At 58.3% G+C, this 19,781-nt stretch overlaps 1 protein-coding gene across 1 annotated transcript in view; it reads right to left on the reverse strand.

The window, feature by feature from the left end:
• Positions 1-1,915: 1,915 nt before the first annotated feature.
• Positions 1,916-19,781, reverse strand: part of LOC121269412 (palmitoyltransferase ZDHHC5-like) — a 215,017-nt gene continuing 197,151 nt past the window's right edge. The window contains exons 8-11 of the mRNA XM_041174026.1: positions 10,105-10,228; positions 9,367-9,485; positions 4,106-5,097; positions 1,916-2,375 (exon numbers count right to left, since the gene is read on the reverse strand). Coding sequence (XP_041029960.1) covers positions 2,186-2,375; positions 4,106-5,097; positions 9,367-9,485; positions 10,105-10,228 — 1,425 coding nt within the window. The 3' untranslated portion in view covers positions 1,916-2,185. The remainder of the gene's footprint in view (positions 2,376-4,105; positions 5,098-9,366; positions 9,486-10,104; positions 10,229-19,781) is intronic.

Here is a 19,781-nt window from a genome sequence, read left to right on the forward strand (position 1 = left end):
CACACACACACACACACCGTAACAGCGTTGAGATCATGCTGAGTATCCCAGTTCCAATACCGCTCCCTCAGATAAAATGCAAAATACTGTACGGATGCCGGAAATCTGAGAAAATGCTGGAAAAAGCTCAGCAGGTCCGGTAGCATCTGTGGAGAGAGAGAGAGAGAGGGAGAGAGAGACACAGAGTTCACGTTTCGAGTCCGTATGACTCTTCTTCAGAGCTGAAGGAGCGTCATGTGGGGGTGGGGGGGGTTCCAATACTGCTCTTCCCCCACTGTGTCACCAACCAGGAGCCCCCAGCGCATCCACATCTCAATCCTGGTGTTCCAGAACCCCAATCCCAAGTGTCCCAGCACCAGCCTCCCGATCCCCTATGTCCAGTTACATCGGCCTTCCACTACCAACCCCCACCCCCAACACCCGCAAAGGGAAATCCCCATCCCATCCCCTCTATCCCCAGACTTCAACCGTGCGAGGAGTATAAGATGCCTGGCTGGCCACCAGTTTCTGTGCTGCAAACTCGAGGGGAATTCGACGCAAGAGACACCCTGCAGCAACCCGAGGGTTGGGGGGAGGTTGGGGGGGGTGGGGGGCAACGTAGTGGGAATGTTCACTGGGCTGGTAATCTGGAGACCCAAGGCGGGAGGTGGGGGGGGGGGGGCGGGTAACGCTCTGGGGACCCGGGTCCGAATCCCACCACGGCAGATGGCAGAACTGGAATTCAGAGACGAGGTACCGGGTAACAAGCAGCAGCAGCAGCACACAGTAGGAGGGCCTGGCAGGGTACCCTGAGCCAAAAAAGACCCCCCCTCCGCCCAACCCCTCCCGAAACCCTATCCGAATCCCACGTGCTCCCTCCGGACAAAATCCACCGCTGATTCTCTTTCTCTTTTTTTTTAATAGCTTATTATTTTGAAAATATGGATGATATTCAGATCGAGATGTTCCACACCCGCGTTTCCACCACCCACCCACCCACCAACCGCCCTTCCCCCCTCCCCCCCACCTTGCCCCAGGCACCTCCCAACGTTCCCAAGCCCCTGAATTCTGAGCGTTGAGTGGGGACGGGGACGGGGGGGGGAGGAGGGGGCGGGGGGGCCGGGCTGGTTCCCAGCAGAGCGGAGAGGGGCTGCAGGGAGGAGAGAGAGAGGGCTGGTTGGTTCGGGAAAGGCGGAATGTGAGAGCTGTCACAGAGTGAAGGGAAGGGCAGGCGGGTGACACCGTTCCTGTGCAGTGTCCCCTTCTCTCCCCCGACCCCCACCCACCACCCGCCCCTCCCCTCTGCCCAGTTTCCCTCCCCCTCCGGCCTCTGAGGCAGACCCTCCACGCCCCATCGAGGAGGGGGGGGGGGGGGGGGGAGAGAGAGTTAAGAGTTTGAGCCTTTCCACCACTGGAAGGATACAGAGTAAATAATCCCTTTAATTATATATTTATATATATAAAAAAAAAATTCCTTTGTGTTTTGCAAAAGTCTTTGCTTTCCTCCGTCAGGCTGTCATCCTTCAAAACCTTCTCCCCCACACCCCCCCACCACCTCCAAACCCCACCCCAGCCCTACCCCCACGTTGATTGCACAATGTCGGCTCCTCAGTGATCAAACTCACAGAAACTTGCACGAGAGAGAGAGAGAGAGAGAGAGAGGGGGAGAGAGAGAGAGAGAGATGCGGGGCTGTGGGTGGGTGAACATTAAACAGGATTAAAAATTAACGCAAGCTCTGCTCCTCTCTCTGTGTGCCAGGGGGGAGGAAGCTGCAAATCTCTCTCCCTCCCCCTTGTCCCACACACACACACACACACACACTTTCCTCCCTACGAGTCCCTGCCACAGGTTAACATCCCTCCCATGGTTTGCGTATGTCGGGAGGGAGAGGGGGGGTGGGGTGGGGGGTGGGGGTGGGGTGTGTGTGTGGGTCTCTCCTCCTTTCTCTCTCTTTAAAACTTTTACGATTGGCTAAAATTTGAATATACACATATAGGATTCCCACCGCCGTTTAACCAGGTCCTGAGGAAGGGTCAGGAGCACCCTCGAGTTCTTAGTTCTCCTCTCCCCACATTTTCCTCCCAGTTCCCAGAGGAATAAAGTCCCACCGTCCTTGAGATTTGGCCCCCTCCAGCTAGGGGCAAGAGAGTCTTTTGCGAGGCACCTGCGTCCAGCTCTCTCTCTCTCTCTCAGTCTCGCTTGGCCTCACACGGAGATCTCGTAGGTGGTCCCTCCAACCCCCGAGACTTTCTTCACACCTTTGCTGGGGCTCAGGGGGGCTCCAATGGAAGTCGCAGTGCAAGGGGCTGGTGAGGTCTGCCGGAGATCCGCCTTGCTCAGGCTTTTGGGCTGCCCGTTGCTTTTGCTGTGGGAGCCTTTCATCCTCACCTCATCTCTGTCCAGAGGAGAAGAAAGAAATTAGTTCATGGGAGACAGCCACAGCCTAGGTTAGATACTGTGTAGATTTCCCTCTACATTACCCTGACAGTGTGTCCCTCCCCCCACTTTATACCCAGTGTCAGCATCGAGCGCTCCCAGGACAGGTACAGCACGGGTTAGATACAGTGTAGATCTCCCTTTACATTACCTTGACAGTGTGTGTCCCCCCACTTTATACCCAGTGTCAGCATCGAACACTGCCCGGGTCACTGGACAATGATCAGAAGCAGGAATAAAAACACCACGGTTGCTGGAAATCTGAAAAAAAAAAACACAGGAACTGCTGGGAAACATTCAGCAGGTCTGGAGGCATCTGTGGTGAAGAACAGCGTTAAAGTTTCAAGTCCAATATGACTTTTCTTCAGAACTGTTCTGAAGGGTCATCCAATTGGACTCGCAATGTTAATTCTGCTTCTCTTTCCGCAGATGCTGCCAGACCTACTGGGGATTTAAGGCACTTTTGTGTTTTTACATCAGGAGCAGAAACCCTGGGTCACTGGGCAGCGACCGGGAGCAGAAAGACTCAAACCTGTATAACGCCTTTCACCAGCTCAGCACTTGCCCTAGCGCTCTGCATGCAGCCAATGGAGTGCTCTCTCAAGTACAGTCGCTGCCTCAAAGTAGGGGAACGAGGCAGCCAATTTACACACAGCAAGTTCCCACAAGCTGCACTGTGACAATGATCGGGCCAGTGAGTTTGGTGGAGTGGGTCTGGAATCACACGTGGACCCAGGCTGGGATAGGGGGAGGGTGGGTGGTTGGTGGGGGTGAGAGGGGGGTGCGGGTGCTGGTGGTAAGGACAATAGGTTTCCTTTCCCAAAAGGGACACGAGTGAGCTGCTCGACCTTCCACTACAAACCCCGACAGCTTCATGGTCACCGGTAGCCGATCCTGGCCGTTTTTTTTTAAGTTTAAGATTCATTCATCTTACTTCACAAACTGCCCTGTTGGGATTTAAACTCATGCCTCCAAGGTTATCGGTCGAGGCTGGTGGATCACCCGCGCAGCAAAGTAACGCACCGGGTTCTTACAGGGTCCGACAGGAGCGACGCCGGGGGGCTGCTTCCTCCTGGCTGGAGAGTCCGGGACAGGGAGGGTCACCGTCTCAGGACAAGGGGGGGGGGGCGGTGTCGGTCGTTTCGGGCGGAGACGAGGCGAAATTTCTTCGCTCGGAGGTCGGCGAATCTTTGGAATTCAACCCCCCGCCACCCCCCCCACACCCCATCCCAGGGAGCCGTGGATGCTCTGGTCATCCGGTGTATTCGAGACCGGGATCGCGAGGTTTTCGGGCACTGAGGGAATTGCGGGGGGTGGGGGAGAGACGGCGGAGCTGAGGCAGAAGGACAGCCCACCATCGTATTCGATGGTGGATCGGGCTCTCGAAGGGGGGGTGGGGTGGGGGGGGGGGGGGGGGGGGGTGGTGTTGCGACCAGCGCCCACCACGGGCAGCGAGGAGTGAGAGCTGCTGAGCTGCGACCGGCCAATCCTGCGGTCACCCAGTGCCTCACCGGCGCGACAGAGACGCTTTCCAAAACGAAAGAGCGGCGGCAAGCGGGTCGCCCGGGTGGCTCTGCACGTGTGTGTAGTGGGGGGGAGGGGGCGCTTCGGGACACCCTGAGGCAGCGAAAGGCTCAGCGGAAGAGAGAGGGGGGGGTAGAGAAGGCGGACGAAAGAGACGGCACTTACTTGGGAGCCGGCAGCGGGTGCGTCGTCGTCGCCGCCGACACTTCACTGGTTCCCAGCGCGGCTCCGTAGGAAGGCCTCGCCACCACGTAGGAAGTCGACTTGCCCACGGCGAGGGGAGGGGGAGGGGGGTGGGGGTGGGGGTGGGCCTCGGGGGAGCAGGCGGAGCGGAGGCGGGGGCCGTGGGTCCCGGCTTCCGAGACCCTGGGGTAACGTGTGGGCTGGGCGGGGGCTGGCCCAGGCTGCTGCGACGAGGAGGAGGAGGAGGAGGAGGAGGAGGAGGAGGAGGAGATGGGGGGGTGGGGGAGGGGAGAAGGGACGGCCGGAGGGGCAGCCCGCTGGGTCGGGCTCCTGAGGCCGGGAGAGCGCCCGGCGTCATCCGGGGCGGTGACGACCCGGGCGTGTTGGTGGTGTTGGAGGGGGTGGTGTTGCTGCTGCGGATGGTGGGGGGCGGCAGCAGCGCCCGGCTGCGCCTCCTCCGCCCGCAGCAGCTTCTCCCGCTCCTGCCGCGACCGGCTGCCGGGGGGGTCCCGGGGGCAGCGGGCCGGGGCTCCGTAGCCCCCCGGGGCCGGCGGGTAGCGGTGGAGTTCCGCCTCCCGCTGCTGGGCGATCTTGGCCGACATGAAGGGCGAGTGGTAGCCGGGGGGCTGGGGGCCCGGGCGGGGGGACTCAGCCTCGGGGCTGCCCGAGGGGGTGGCCAGGCTGTCGCAGGACAGGCTCCCGTCGCGGGTCTGGTTGGCGAGGCTCTTGTAGGAGGTAGAGGTGGTGCCCTCGGAGCGGATGGACTGCAGGTGGCTCATCTCGAAGCCCCCGCCGTGGGCTGACTTCAGGCTGGACGAGCGCGAGCCGTTGGAGACGGGCTCGAACTGGAAGCTCTTGTAGATGGTGGGCGAGCGGTAGGTCTCCGACTCCAGGTTGGGCTCCGACTTGTAGCTCTGGCTCCGGCTGCTCTCGTCGACGGGCGCAGGCTCCCTCACAACCTCGCCTCTGGAAATCTGCACAGACACAAGGGGCGGGACACACACAATCGTCACGTCGAGCTTCACCGTCTGGCAGCAGGCGTTTCTGGGAAGTTATCAGGGATGTCACCCGGGACCAGGGGGCCTCAAGTCGGTGTGGAGAGGCTGGAGAGGTCTGGGGTGGGTCTCCTTTCAGCGGAGAGGCTCAAGGAACGCACGAGAAGTCAGAATTGGAACAGCGCGGTGAGCTTGGATAGTGGTTGGGACTGGAGGAGGTTACAGAGATAGGGAGGGTTGTAGGGGCTGGAGGAGGTTACAGAGATAGGGAGGGTTGTAGGGGCTGGAGGAGGTTACAGAGATAGGGGGGGTTGTAGGGGCTGGAGGAGGTTACAGAGATAGGGGGGGTTGTAGGGGCTGGAGGAGGTTACAGAGATAGGGGGGGGTTGTAGGGGCTGGAGGAGGTTACAGAGATAGGGGGGGTTGTAGGGGCTGGAGGAGGTTACAGAGATAGGGAGGGCTGTAGGAAGAGCCATGGAGGGATTTGAACAGGACGATGAGCATTTCAGAACGGAGGTATTCAGGGACTGTCAGAGCAATGTGTGTCAGCAAGCACCGGTGAGGCAGGGGGCACGATGTGAAAACAGCTTGCGGAAGCTACAGATTAAGCAAGACCATTTGAAATCTCTGACAAAATCATTCGAAGCAGCTACCCAGTAACATGATTGAACGAGTGCCTCTGAGCCAGAGCTTTGCTGTGTCACACAGCCGGACCTGTACACCCTGCACCGTGTATGCAATGCCGGTGCAGCGGGCACAGCTAGTCAGGAAATGTACATGGGATGTTTGTGTGGGAACCATCACTGGGTAAAGATCCTGGACTCCCTTCTTTACAGCATTGTGGGTGTCCCTACACCTGATGGACTAGAGCGGCTCACCACCACCTTCTCAAGGGTAATTAGGGATGAGCAATAAATGCTGGTCTTGTTGCCAGCGCTGCTCACATCCCAGGAAAGAATTTGAAACATGGGACAGAAAGGAATACAACTTTTACACAGGGTTACATTGGATATCTGGCACAGAAACAGGCCATTCAGCCCAGCCAGTCCATGCTGCTGCTTATACTCCACTTGAGGCCCCTCATCCTCTCTCGCCTAAATCTACCATTCTAACCCTCTTGTCCCTTCTCCCTCAGATGCTTCTCTAGTTTCCCCTTAAATGAATCGATATCAGTCACCTCGGCCATACCCAGCGGGAGCGAGTCCCGCACTCTCCCCGCTCCCCGCGGGAGCGAGTCCCGCACTCTCCCCGCTCCCCGCGGGAGCGAGTCCCGCACTCTCCCCGCTCCCCGCGGGAGCGAGTCCCGCACTCTCCCCGCTCCCCGCGGGAGCGAGTCCCGCACTCTCCCCCGCTCCCCGCGGGAGCGAGTCCCGCACTCTCCCCGCTCCCCGCGGGAGCGAGTCCCGCACTCTCCCCGCGGGAGCGAGTCCCGCACTCTCCCCCGCTCCCCGCGGGAGCGAGTCCCGCACTCTCCCCCGCTCCCCGCGGGAGCGAGTCCCGCACTCTCCCCGCTCCCCGCGGGAGCGAGTCCCGCACTCTCCCCGCTCCCCGCGGGAGGGAGTGCCGCACTCTCCCCGCTCCCCGCGGGAGCGAGTCCCGCACTCTCCCCGCTCCCCGCGGGAGCGAGTCCCACACTCTCCCCCACTCCCCGTGGGAGCGAGTCCCACACTCTCCCCGCTCCCCGTGGGAGCGAGTCCCACACTCTCCCCGCTCTCTGGGTAAAGAAGATTCTCCTGAATTCCCCGATCGGATTTCTTGGTGACCATCTCATATCGATGGCCTCCAGTTATGTTTCTCCCCACAAGGGGAAACATTCTCTTTGTATCCACTTGATCGGAACCTCTCAGATTGTGAAAGGGCCTCCATTAGGGTCACCCTCCCTCAGCCGCCTTTTCTCGAGAGAGAGAGAGAGCGAGAGAGATAAGAGGCTCGGGCTGTCAATCCTTTCCTGACATCTATACCCACGCTTTTCTGGTGTCTTGTAAATCTTCTCTGTGCTCTCTTCAGTGTCTCTACACCCTTTTTACAACCTGGCAACCAGAGTTGCACCCTGTACTGTAGGTGTGGTCGAGCCGAGGTTAGACACAGGGTCAGCACAGCTTTTCAATTCCAGCCTCAGGAAACAACGCCTAGCACTCGTTTTGCTCTTTATAAATGGCCTTACTCCCTTTCAGTCACTGGTGCTCAGGTACTCGTCGATCCCTTTGTTCCTCTGCCCCACCTGGACTTCACATCCCAAGTAAAGTGATCCCCACCACCTCCCCCCCCCTTTATTTGCCCCACCAAAATGTACTGCCTCAAATTTATCCAGATTGAACTTTATTCGCCGGTTATGTGCCCAATTCTTCAAGTTTATTAATGTTCTCCCGTAATCTGTTGCAGGCCTCCTCAGGACTGACTACCCCAAGAACATAAGAAATTGAACCAGGAGACGTTTGGCCCCTCAATCCTGCTCCGCTATTCTGTAAGATCAGGGCTGATCTGACTGCGGACTTAACTCCACTTTCTTGCCTGTTCACCCCCCTAACCCTCGACCCCACCCCCCGCTTGTCGATCAGAAGCCCGTCTAACTCGGTATAGAACATAATCAGTGACCCAGTCTCCACTGCCGTCTGGGGGACAGAATTCCACAGGGCTAACAACCCCCCCAGAGTACAAATTCCTCCTCATCTCCGTCTTAAACGGGAGATCCCTTATTTTTAAATTTCGTCTCTCGCTCTAGATTCCCCCACGAGGTGGGGGGGGTGGGGGGTGGGGGGGGAACACCCTATCAGCATCCACCCTGTCAAGCAAGCACCACCTCCCCCCCCACTCAGAATCTGATACATTTCAATAAGATCACCCCTCATTCTTCTCAGCTCCTTTGGGTACAGGGCCCAACCTGCTCAGCCTTTCCTCATAAGGCAAACCACGCCCCCCTTCACCCCAGGAATCAGCCCAGTGAACCTGCTCTGAACGGCCTCCAGCACAAATCTCTCTCCTCTTTAGGTGTGGACCCGGTAACTTGGGTGCCATGCGCAAACCTGGACATTGTCTTTTGGATTCCAAAGTCCAAATCGTTGATGTAAATTGTCCCAGCACTGATCCTGCTGGAACACTTCTCACCTTCTGAACAACTACCCTTGCTTCACACACTCTGCTTTCTGTCTCGAAGCCAGCGAACCATCTGTTCTGTCGCTTGGTCTTCCCAGCTCCTCATTATGGTATTTTTTTTTTTGTTTCTAGGTGTTTCTCTATTCTCTCCGTTAATTTTCCTACCACCCGTGTCAAGCCACGATTCTGGAAACTTACCAGAGTGGAACCGGGGCTGAGGGGCCTCAGTTTGGGGTGGAAAGACTGGAGGAGCTGGGATTGTGTACTCCTCGGAGGAGAGGGAAGTTAAGGGGAAAATCTAATAAGAGGCGTTCAAAATCGTGAAGGGGGAGGGGGGGGAATAAATCAAGGAGAATCCGGTTCCTGTGGCAGGAGGGTCAGGGGCCAGAGGCGACAGGTTTAAAGATGACCGGCAAAAGAAACAGGGGTGAGACGGGGGAAAAAGCATCTTACTCAGTGAGTTCTGACGATCTGGAACACAAGGGCCTGAAAGGGTAGTGGAAGCTGATTCAATAGGAATGTTTAGGAGAGCATTAGATGAAGACTTGACCTATATTAGTCGAGTGTACGCATTTAGGGCGATGGGGAGGGATGTGTCGGTGCACATACATGAGAGAGAGAAAGAGAGAAACGAATGCAACAACAAATTGCATTTGTACAGCACCCTTTAACGGACGGGTATGCGGTTTGGGAGATGCGAAGTGCTCCAGGGGAACACCAGAATGGGGCAGTTCGGTCATGGAGAAGGGTTTTTAAAAAAAAAAAATGGGTTTGAAAGGACGATGAGAAGTCATAACTACCAGGGAAAGGCAATGCGATACAAACTGGGGCTCTTTTACCCAGGCAAGAGAAGGCTGAGGGCTGACCTGGCAGATTAGGATTACGAGAGGGTTTGATCAGGCAGACCCGAGAGCGGAAGATGGACGGATGAGGTGAGCAGCGTTGACGTATTTTAAGGGGAGGCTGGGTGGACATGGGGAGGGAGAAGGGGACAGAGGGGTAGGTTGATGGGGTGAGGTGAAGGGGGCGGCTTGTGTGGTGCAGAAACGCCTGTGGGGCTGAGGTGCCTGCTTCTGCGCTGCAGACCCGCTGCCGTTCAAAAGTGACGTGGGGGGGGGGGGGAGAAATAGAGAGAGAGAGAGAGAGAAAACATACCTTCTCGCTGGCCGAGTGCGTGAGAGCAGCGTGGTTGCGGCCTGGACTGCTGTAGGCCGGTCGGTACTTATACATGGTGGGCGTTGGTGGGTTATCCATTCTGTTCAGCAGGTTGCTCTCTGTGTCGGGGTGGAGGGAGAAAGGATGGGGGGCAGGGGGGGAGAAAGAGATTAAAAGATTCGCCACGGAAAGAGCCGGACTGCCTGCCTCTACGAGCAGCGGTGACAGCAGCTTACGCGGGTGTGGTGGTGGAAACGCCGGTGCCAGACCAATGCCCTGGTCGGCTATCGATGTCCACCCACCACCACCACCACCACCCATCCCGCCCCAACCCCTGTCATCCATCTGGACCTGTGTGTCCCCCCCCTCCAGAACATCAAACCAAACTGCCCTTGAGAGCGCCATCGACTGCAGCCCAACACCAAGGAGGGTGGGACTGGACATCGAGAAGTGAGAGTGGGCGCCGCGTGCGTCTGTCCGTTTAGCTCCCACTCCTCGGAGAGGCTCAGGGAGCAACAGCGGCCATCAGCCGGCTGCTCGATCCTTCTCCTAGGCGCACGTCTTCCAGATTGTTTACTCCGAGCCTGTACAATACGTGGCTGATCACAGGCATCGGCCCTTCCAAACGTGAGCAAGCGCCCCGAGGGTTCTGCCCCACCCGGTCGGTCACCCCTTTGCTAACAGCAGCACATGCACCCTGCCCAACCCCGCTGGGTGTATTGGAGGGCGGTCACTCACCCTCGTTCGTTACCAGTGACAAGTGAGCCCTGAGGCCTGAGTAACGGTGCAAATCTGGTTTAGGTGGAGGAGGTGGCTCAGCGTCTGCGGATTGGCTCTCCATAATCTCCAGACTTCCTTTGGACTGTAAGAGATAGCAAAGGTTGGCGGTTAGTCTGCGCAAGCTGGAGGTGTGAAACATGGACGCTCCCCACAACACACATCCGGCAGCAGAGACGATATCGGGAGAGGGGTCACCACTCTGACACCCCTCACTCCACCCCTGACCCTAAACCAATTGCCCGCCACGTCCCCCAGCCTCCCCGGCACGCGTCCCCGCCTCTCCCGCAGGTCCAGACCCCTGCCTCAGTGTCACGTTCCTTCCGACACCCTCACTCCCAGTGTCACAGTGTCCGACACCCTCACACTCCCAGTGGCACAGTGTCCGACACCCTCACACTCCCAGTGTCACAGTGTCCGACACCCTCACACTCCCAGTGTCACAGTGTCCTACACACTCACACTCCCAGTGTCACAGTGTCCGACACCCTCACACTCCCAGTGTCACAGTGTCCGACACCCTCACACTCCCAGTGTCACAGTGTCCGACACACTCACACTCCCAGTGTCACAGTGTCCGACACACTCACACTCCCAGTGTCACAGTATCCGACACCCTCACACTCCCAGTGTCACAGTGTCCGACACACTCACACTCCCAGTGTCACAGTGTCCGACACCCTCACTCCCAGTGTCACAGTGTCCGACACACTCACACTCCCAGTGTCACAGTGTCCGACACCCTCACACTCCCAGTGTCACAGTGTCCGACACCCTCACACTCCCAGTGTCACAGTGTCCGAAACCCTCACACTCCCAGTGTCACAGTGTCCGACACGCTCACACTCCCAGTGTCACAGTGTCCGACACCCTCACACTCCCAGTGTCACAGTGTCCGACACCCTCACACTCCCAGTGTCACAGTGTCCGACACCCTCACACTCCCAGTGTCACAGTGTCCGACACCCTCAAACTCCCAGTGTCACAGTGTCCGACACCCTCACACTCCCAGTGTCACAGTGTCCGACACCCTCACACTCCCAGTGTCCTACACCCTCACACTCCAAGTGTCACAGTGTCCGACACCCGCACACTCCCAGTGTCACAGTGTCCGACACACTCACACTCCCAGTGTCACAGTGTCCGACACCCTCACACTCCCAGTGTCACAGTGACCGACACCCTCACACTCCCAGTGTCACAGTGTCCGACACCCTCACACTCCCAGTGTCACAGTGTCCGACACCCTCACACTCCCACTGTCACAGTGTCCGACACCCTCACACTCCCACTGTCACAGTGTCCGACACCCTCACACTCCCAGTGTCACAGTATCCGACACCCTCACACTCCGTGTCACAGTGTCCGACACCCTCACACTCCCAGTGTCACAGCGACCTACACCCTCACACTCCCAGTGTCACAGTGTCCTACACCCTCACACTCCCAGTGTCACAGTGTCCGACACACTCACACTCCCAGTGTCACAGTGTCCGACACCCTCACACTCCCAGTGTCACAGTGTCCGACACCCTCACACTCCCAGCGTCACAGTGCGTCCGACACCCTCACACTCCCAGTGTCAGTGTCCGACACCCTCACACTCCCAGTGTCACAGTGTCCGACACCCTCACACTCCCAGTGTCACAGTGTCCGACACCCTCACACTCCCAGTGTCACAGTGTCCAACACCCTCACACTCCCAGTGTCACAGTGTCCGAAACCCTCACACTCCCAGTGTCACAGTGTCCGACACGCTCACACTCCCAGTGTCACAGTGTCCGACACCCTCACACTCCCAGTGTCACAGTGTCCGACACCCTCACACTCCCAGTGTCCTACACCCTCACACTCCCAGTGTCCTACACTCTCACACTCCAAGTGTCACAGTGTCCGACACCCTCACACTCCCAGTGTCACAGTGTCCGACACCCTCACACTCCCAGTGTCACAGTGTCCGACACACTCACACTCCCAGTGTCACAGTGTCCGACACCCTCACACTCCCAGTGTCACAGTGACCGACACCCACACACTCCCAGTGTCACAGTGTCCGACACCCTCACACTCCCACTGCAACAGTGTCCGACACCCTCACACACCCACTGTCACAGTGTCCGACACCCTCACACTCCCAGTGTCACGGTATCCGACACCCTCACACTCCGTGTCACAGTGTCCGACACCCTCACACTCCCAGTGTCACAGCGTCCGACACCCTCACACTCCCAGTGTCACAGCGACCTACACCCTCACACTAACAGTGTCACAGTGTCCTACACCCTCACACTCCCAGTGTCAAAGTGTCCGACACACTCACACTCCCAGTGTCACAGTGTCCGACACCCTCACACTCCCAGTGTCACAGTGTCCGACACCCTCACACTCCCAGCGTCACAGTGCGTCCGACACCCTCACACTCCCAGTGTCAGTGTCCGACATCCTCACACTCCCAGTGTCACAGTGTCCGACACCCTCACTCCCAGTGTCACAGTGTCCGACACCCTCACTCCCAGTGTCACAGTGTCCGACACCCTCACACTCCCAGTGTCACATTGTCCGACACACTCACACTCCCAGTGTCACAGTGTCCTACACACTCACACTCCCAGTGTCACAGTGTCCGACACCCTCACACTCCCAGTGTCACAGTGTCCGACACCCTCACACTCCCAGTGTCACAGTGTCCGACACACTCACACTCCCAGTGTCACAGTGTCCGACACCCTCACACTCCCAGTGTCACAGTGTCCGACACCCTCGCACTCCCAGTGTCACAGTGTCCGACACCCTCACTCCCAGTGTCACAGTGTCCGACACCCTCACACTCCCAGTGTCACAGTGTCCGACACCCTCACACTCCCAGTGTCACAGTGTCCGACACCCTCACACTCCCAGTGTCACAGTGTCCGACACCCTCACACTCCCAGTGTCACAGTGTCCGAAACCCTCACACTCCCAGTGTCACAGTGTCCGACACGCTCACACTCCCAGTGTCACAGTGTCCGACACCCTCACACTCCCAGTGTCACAGTGTCCGACACCCTCACACTCCCAGTGTCCTACACCCTCACACTCCCACTGTCACAGTGTCCGACACCCTCACACTCCCACTGTCACAGTGTCCGACACCCTCACACTCCCAGTGTCACAGTAACCGACACCCTCACACTCCGTGTCACAGTGTCCGACACCCTCACACTCCCAGTGTCACAGCGTCCGACACCCTCACACTCCCAGTGTCACAGCGTCCGACACCCTCACACTCCCAGTGTCACAGTGCCCGACACACTCACACTCCCAGTGTCACAGTGTCCGACACCCTCACACTCCCAGTGTCACCGTGTCCGACACCCTCACACTCCCAGTGTCACCGTGTCCGACACCCTCACACTCCTAGTGTCCGACACCCTCACACTCCTAGTGTCCGACACCCTCACACTCCTAGAGTCCGACACCCTCACACTCCCAGTATCACAGTGTCCTACACCCTCACACTCCCAGTATCACAGTGTCCTACACCCTCACACTCCCAGTATCACAGTGTCCTACACCCTCACACTCCCAGTGTCACAGTGTCCTACACCCTCAAACTCCCAGTGTCACAGTGTCCTACACCCTCACACTCCCAGTGTCAGAGTGTCCGACACACTCACACTCCCAGTGTCAGTGTCCGACACCCTCACACTCCCAGTGTCACAGTGTCCGACACCCTCACACTCCCAGTGTCACAGCGTCCTACACCCTCACACTCCCAGTGTCACAGCGTCCAACACCCTCACACTCCCAGTGTCACAGTGCCCTACACCCTCACACTCCCAGTGTCACAGCGTCCTACACCCTCACACTCCCAGTGTCACAGCGTCCAACACCCTCACACTCCCAGTGTCACAGTGCCCTACACCCTCACACTCCCAGTGTCACAGTGTCCTACACCCTCACACTCCCAGTGTCACAGTGTCCGACACCCTCACACTCCCAGTGTCACAGTGTGTCCGACACCCTCACACTCCCAGTGTCACAGTGTCCGACACCCTCATACTCCCAGTGTCACGGTGTCCGACACCCTCACACTCCCAGTGTCACGGTGTCCGACACCCTCACACTCCCAGTGTCACAGTGTCCGACACCCTCACACTCCCAGTGCCACAGTGTCCGACACCCTCACACTCCCAGTGTCACAGTGTCCGACACCCTCACACTCCAAGTGTCACAGTGTCCAACACCCTCACACTCCCAGTGTCACAGTGTCCGACACCCTCACACTCCCAGTGTCAGTGCGTCCGACACCCTCACACTCCCGCTGTCACAGCGTCCGACATCCTCACACTCCTAGTGTCAGTGTGTCCTACACCCTCACGCTCCCAGTGTCACAGTGTCCGACACCCTCACACTCCCAGTGTCACAGTGTGTCCTCCACTCTCACACTCCCAGTGTCAGTGTGTGCGACACCCGCACACTCCCAGTGTCACGGCGTCCTACACCCTCACACTCCCAGTGTCACAGTGTCCGACACCCTCACACTCCCAGTGTCAGTGTCCGACACCCTCACACTCCCAGTGTCAGTGACCTACACCCTCACACTCCCAGTGTCAGTGACCTACACCCTCACACTCCCAGTGTCACAACGTCCTACACCCCCACTCTCCCAGTGTCAGAGCGCCCGACACCCTCACACTCCCAGTGACACAGCAGCCTACACCCCCACGCTCCCAGTGTCACAATGTCCGACACCCTCACACTCCCAGTGTCACAGTGTGTCCTCCACCCTCACACTCCGAGTGTCAGTGTCCGACACCCTCACACTCCCAGTGTCACAGTGTCCTCCACCCTCACACTCCCAGTGTCAGTGCGTCCGACACCCTCACACTCCCAGTGTCACAGTGTCCTCCACCCTCACACTCCCAGTGTCACAGTGTCCGACACCATCACACACCCAGTGTAAGTGTGTCCGACACCCTCACACTCCCAGTGTCACAGTGTCCGACACCCTCAAACTCCCAGTGTCACAGTGTCCGACACCCTCACACTCCCAGTGTCACAGTGTCCTACACCCTCACACTCCCAGTGTCACAGTGTCCTACACCCACACACTCCCAATGTCACAGTGTCCTACACCCTCACACTCCCAGTGTCGCAGTGTCCGACACCCTCACACTCCCAGTGTGTGTCCGACACACTCACACTCCCAGTGTCACAGTGTCCTACACCCTCACACTCCCAGTGTCATTCTCTGTCCTACACCATCACACTCCCAGTTTCACTCTCTGTCCGACACCCCCACGCTCCCAAAGTCACAGTGTCCGACACCATCACACTCCCAGTGTCACAGTGTGTCCTACAGCCTCACACTACCAGTGTCACAGTGTCCGACACCCTCACACCCCCAGTGTCACAGTGTCCGACACCCTCACACTCCCAGTGTCACAGTGTGTCCTACACCCTCACACTCCCAGTGTCACAGTGTCCGACACCCTCACACTCCCAGTGTCACAGTTTCCGACACCATCACACTCCCAGTGTCACAGTGTCCGCACACTCACACTCCCAGTGTCACGGTGCCGACACCCTCACACTCCCAGTGTCACAGTGTCCGACACCCTCACACTCCCAGTGTCACAGTGTCCGACACCCTCACGCTCCCACAGTGTCCGACACCCTCACACTCCCAGTGTCACAGTGTCCGACACACTCACACTCCCAGTGTCACAGTGTCCGACACCCTCACACTCCCAGTGTCACAGTGTCCGACACCCTCACACTCCCAGTGTCACAGTGTCCGACACCCTCACACTCCCAGTGTCACAGTGTCCGACACCCTCACACTCCCAGTGTCACAGTGTCCGACACCCTCACACTCCCAGTGTCACAGTGTCCGACACCCTCACACTCCCAGTGTCACAGTGTCCGACACCCTCACACTCCCAGTGTCACAGTGTCCGACACCCTCACACTCCCAGTGTCACAGTGTCCGACACCCTCACACTCCCAGTGTCACAATGTCCGACACCCTCACACTCCCAGTGTCGCAGTGTCCGACACCCTCACACTCCCAGTGTGTGTCCGACACACTCACACTCCCAGTGTCACAGTGTCCTACACCCTCACACTCCCAGTGTCATTCTCTGTCCTACACCATCACACTCCCAGTTTCACTCTCTGTCCGACACCCCCACGCTCCCAAAGTCACAGTGTCCGACACCATCACACTCCCAGTGTCACAGTGTGTCCTACAGCCTCACACTACCAGTGTCACAGTGTCCGACACCCTCACACTCCGTGTCACAGTGTCCGACACCCTCACACTCCCAGTGTCACAGTGTGTCCTACACCCTCACACTCCCAGTGTCACAGTGTCCGACACCCTCACACTCCCAGTGTCACAGTTTCCGACACCATCACACTCCCAGTGTCACAGTGTCCGCACACTCACACTCCCAGTGTCACGGTGCCGACACCCTCACACTCCCAGTGTCACAGTGTCCGACACCCTCACACTCCCACTGTCACAGTGTCCGACACCCTCACACTCCCACAGTGTCCGACACCCTCACACTCCCAGTGTCACAGTGTCCGACACCCTCACACTCCCAGTGTCACAGTGTCCGACACCCTCACACTCCCAGTGTCACAGTGTCCGACACCCTCACACTCCCAGTGTCACACTGTCCGACACCCTCACACTCCCAGTGTCACAGTGTCCGACACCCTCACACTCCCAGTGTCACAGTGTCCGACACCCTCACACTCCCAGTGTCACAGTGTCCGACACCCTCACACTCCCAGTGTCACAGTGTCCGACACCCTCACACTCCCAGTGTCACAGTGTCCGACACCCTCACACTCCCAGTGTCACAATGTCCGACACCCTCACACTCCCAGTGTCACAGTGTCCGACACCCTCACACTCCCAGTGTCACAGTGTCCGACACCCTCACACTCCCACAGTGTCCGACACCCTCACACTCCCAGTGTCACAGTGTCCGACACCCTCACACTCCCAGTGTCACAGTGTCCGACACCCTCACACTCCCAGTGTTACAGTGCCCGACACCCTCCCACTCCAAGTGTCACAGTGTCCGACACCCTCACGCTCCCAGTGTCACAGTGTGTCTTACACCCTCACACTCCCAGCGTCACAGTGTGTCCGATAACCTCACACTCCCAGAGTCACAGTGTGTCCTCCACTCTCACACTCCCAGTGTCAGTGTGTGCGACACCCGCACACTCCCAGTGTCACGGCGTCCTACACCCTCACACTCCCAGTGTCACATTGTCCGACACCCTCACACTCCCAGTGTCAGTGTCCGACACCCTCACACTCCCAGTGACAGTGACCTACACCCTCACACTCCCAGTGTCACAACGTCCTACACCCCCACTCTCCCAGTGTCAGAGCGCCCGACACCCTCACACTCCCAGTGACACAGCAGCCTACACCCCCACGCTCCCAGTGTCACAATGTCCGACACCCTCACACTCCCAGTGTCACAGTGTGTCCTCCACCCTCACACTCCGAGTGTCAGTGTCCGACACCCTCACACTCCCAGTGTCACAGTGTCCTCCACCCTCACACTCCCAGTGTCAGTGCGTCCGACACCCTCACACTCCCAGTGTCAGTGCGTCCGACACCCTCACACTCCCAGTGTCACAGTGTCCTCCACCATCACACTCCCAGTGTCACAGTGTCCGACACCATCACACACCCAGTGTCAGTGTGTCCGACACCCTCACACTCCCAGTGTCACAGTGTCCGACACCCTCAAACTCCCAGTGTCACAGTGTCCTACACCCTCACACTCCCAGTGTCACAGTGTCCTACACCCTCACACTCCCAGTGTCACAGTGTCCTACACCCTCACACTCCCAGTGTCACAGTGTCCTACACCCTCACACTCCCAGTGTCGCAGTGTCCGACACCCTCACACTCCCAGTGTGTGTCCGACACACTCACACTCCCAGTGTCACAGTGTCCTACACCCTCACACTCCCAGTGTCATTCTCTGTCCTACACCATCACACTCCCAGTTTCACTCTCTGTCCGACACCCCCACGCTCCCAAAGTCACAGTGTCCGACACCATCACACTCCCAGTGTCACAGTGTGTCCTACAGCCTCACACTACCAGTGTCACAGTGTCCGACACCCTCACACCCCCAGTGTCACAGTGTCCGACACCCTCACACTCCCAGTGTCACAGTGTGTCCGACACCGTCACACTCCCAGTGTCACAGTGTCCGACACCCTCACACTCCCAGTGTCACAGTTTCCGACACCATCACACTCCCAGTGTCACAGTGTCCGCACACTCACACTCCCAGTGTCACGGTGCCGACACCCTCACACTCCCAGTGTCACAGTGTCCGACAACCTCACACTCCCACTGTCACAGTGTCCGACACCCTCACACTCCCACAGTGTCCGACACCCTCACACTCCCAGTGTCACAGTGTCCGACACCCTCACACTCCCAGTGTCACAGTGTCCGACACCCTCACACTCCCAGTGTCACAGTGTCCGACACCCTCACACTCCCAGTGTCACAGTGTCCGACACCCTCACACTCCCAGTGTCACACTGTCCGACACCCTCACACTCCCAGTGTCACACTATCCGACACCCTCACACTCCCAGTGTCACACTGTCCGACACCCTCACACTCCCAGTGTCACAGTGTCCGACACCCTCACACTCCCAGTGTCACAGTGTCCGACACCCTCACACTCCCAGTGTCACAGTGTCCGACACCCTCACACTCCCAGTGTCACAGTGTCCGACACCCTCACACTCCCAGTGTCACAGTGTCCGACATCCTCACACTCCCAGTGTCACAATGTCCGACACCCTCACACTCCCAGTGTCACAGTGTCCGACACCCTCACACTCCCAGTGTCACAGTGTCCGACACCCTCACACTCCCACAGTGTCCGACACCCTCACACTCCCAGTGTCACAGTGTCCGACACCCTCACACTCCCAGTGTCACAGTGTCCGACACCCTCACACTCCCAGTGTTACAGTGCCCGACACCCTCCCACTCCAAGTGTCACAGTGACCGACACCCTCACGCTCCCAGTGTCACAGTGTGTCTTACACCCTCACACTCCCAGCGTCACAGTGTGTCCGATAACCTCACACTCCCAGTGTCACAGTGTGTCCGATACCCTCACACTCCCAGTGTCACAGTGTGTCCGACACCCTCACACTCCCCGTGTCACAGTGTGTCCTCCACTCTCACACTCCCAGTGTCAGTGTGTCCGACACCCTCACACTCCCAGTGTCACGTTCCTTCCGACACCCTCACACTTCCAGTGTCACGTTCCTTCCGACACCCTCACACTCCCAGTGTTACGTTCATTCCGACACCCTCACACTCCAAGTGTCAGAGTGTGTCCGACACCCTCACACTCCCAGTGTCACAGTGTGTCCTCCACCCTCACACTCCCAGTGTCACAGTGTCCGACACCCTCACACTCCCAGTGTCACAGTGCCCGACACCCTCACACTCCCAGTGTCAAAGCGTCCTACACCCTCACACTCCCAGTATCACAATGTCCGACACCCTGACACTCATAGTGTCACAACGTCCTACACCCACACACTCCCAGTATCACAATGTCCGACACCCGCACGCTGCC

Source organism: Carcharodon carcharias, chromosome 24 (assembly GCF_017639515.1).
Source record: "Carcharodon carcharias isolate sCarCar2 chromosome 24, sCarCar2.pri, whole genome shotgun sequence".
Lineage (NCBI taxonomy): Eukaryota > Metazoa > Chordata > Chondrichthyes > Lamniformes > Lamnidae > Carcharodon > Carcharodon carcharias.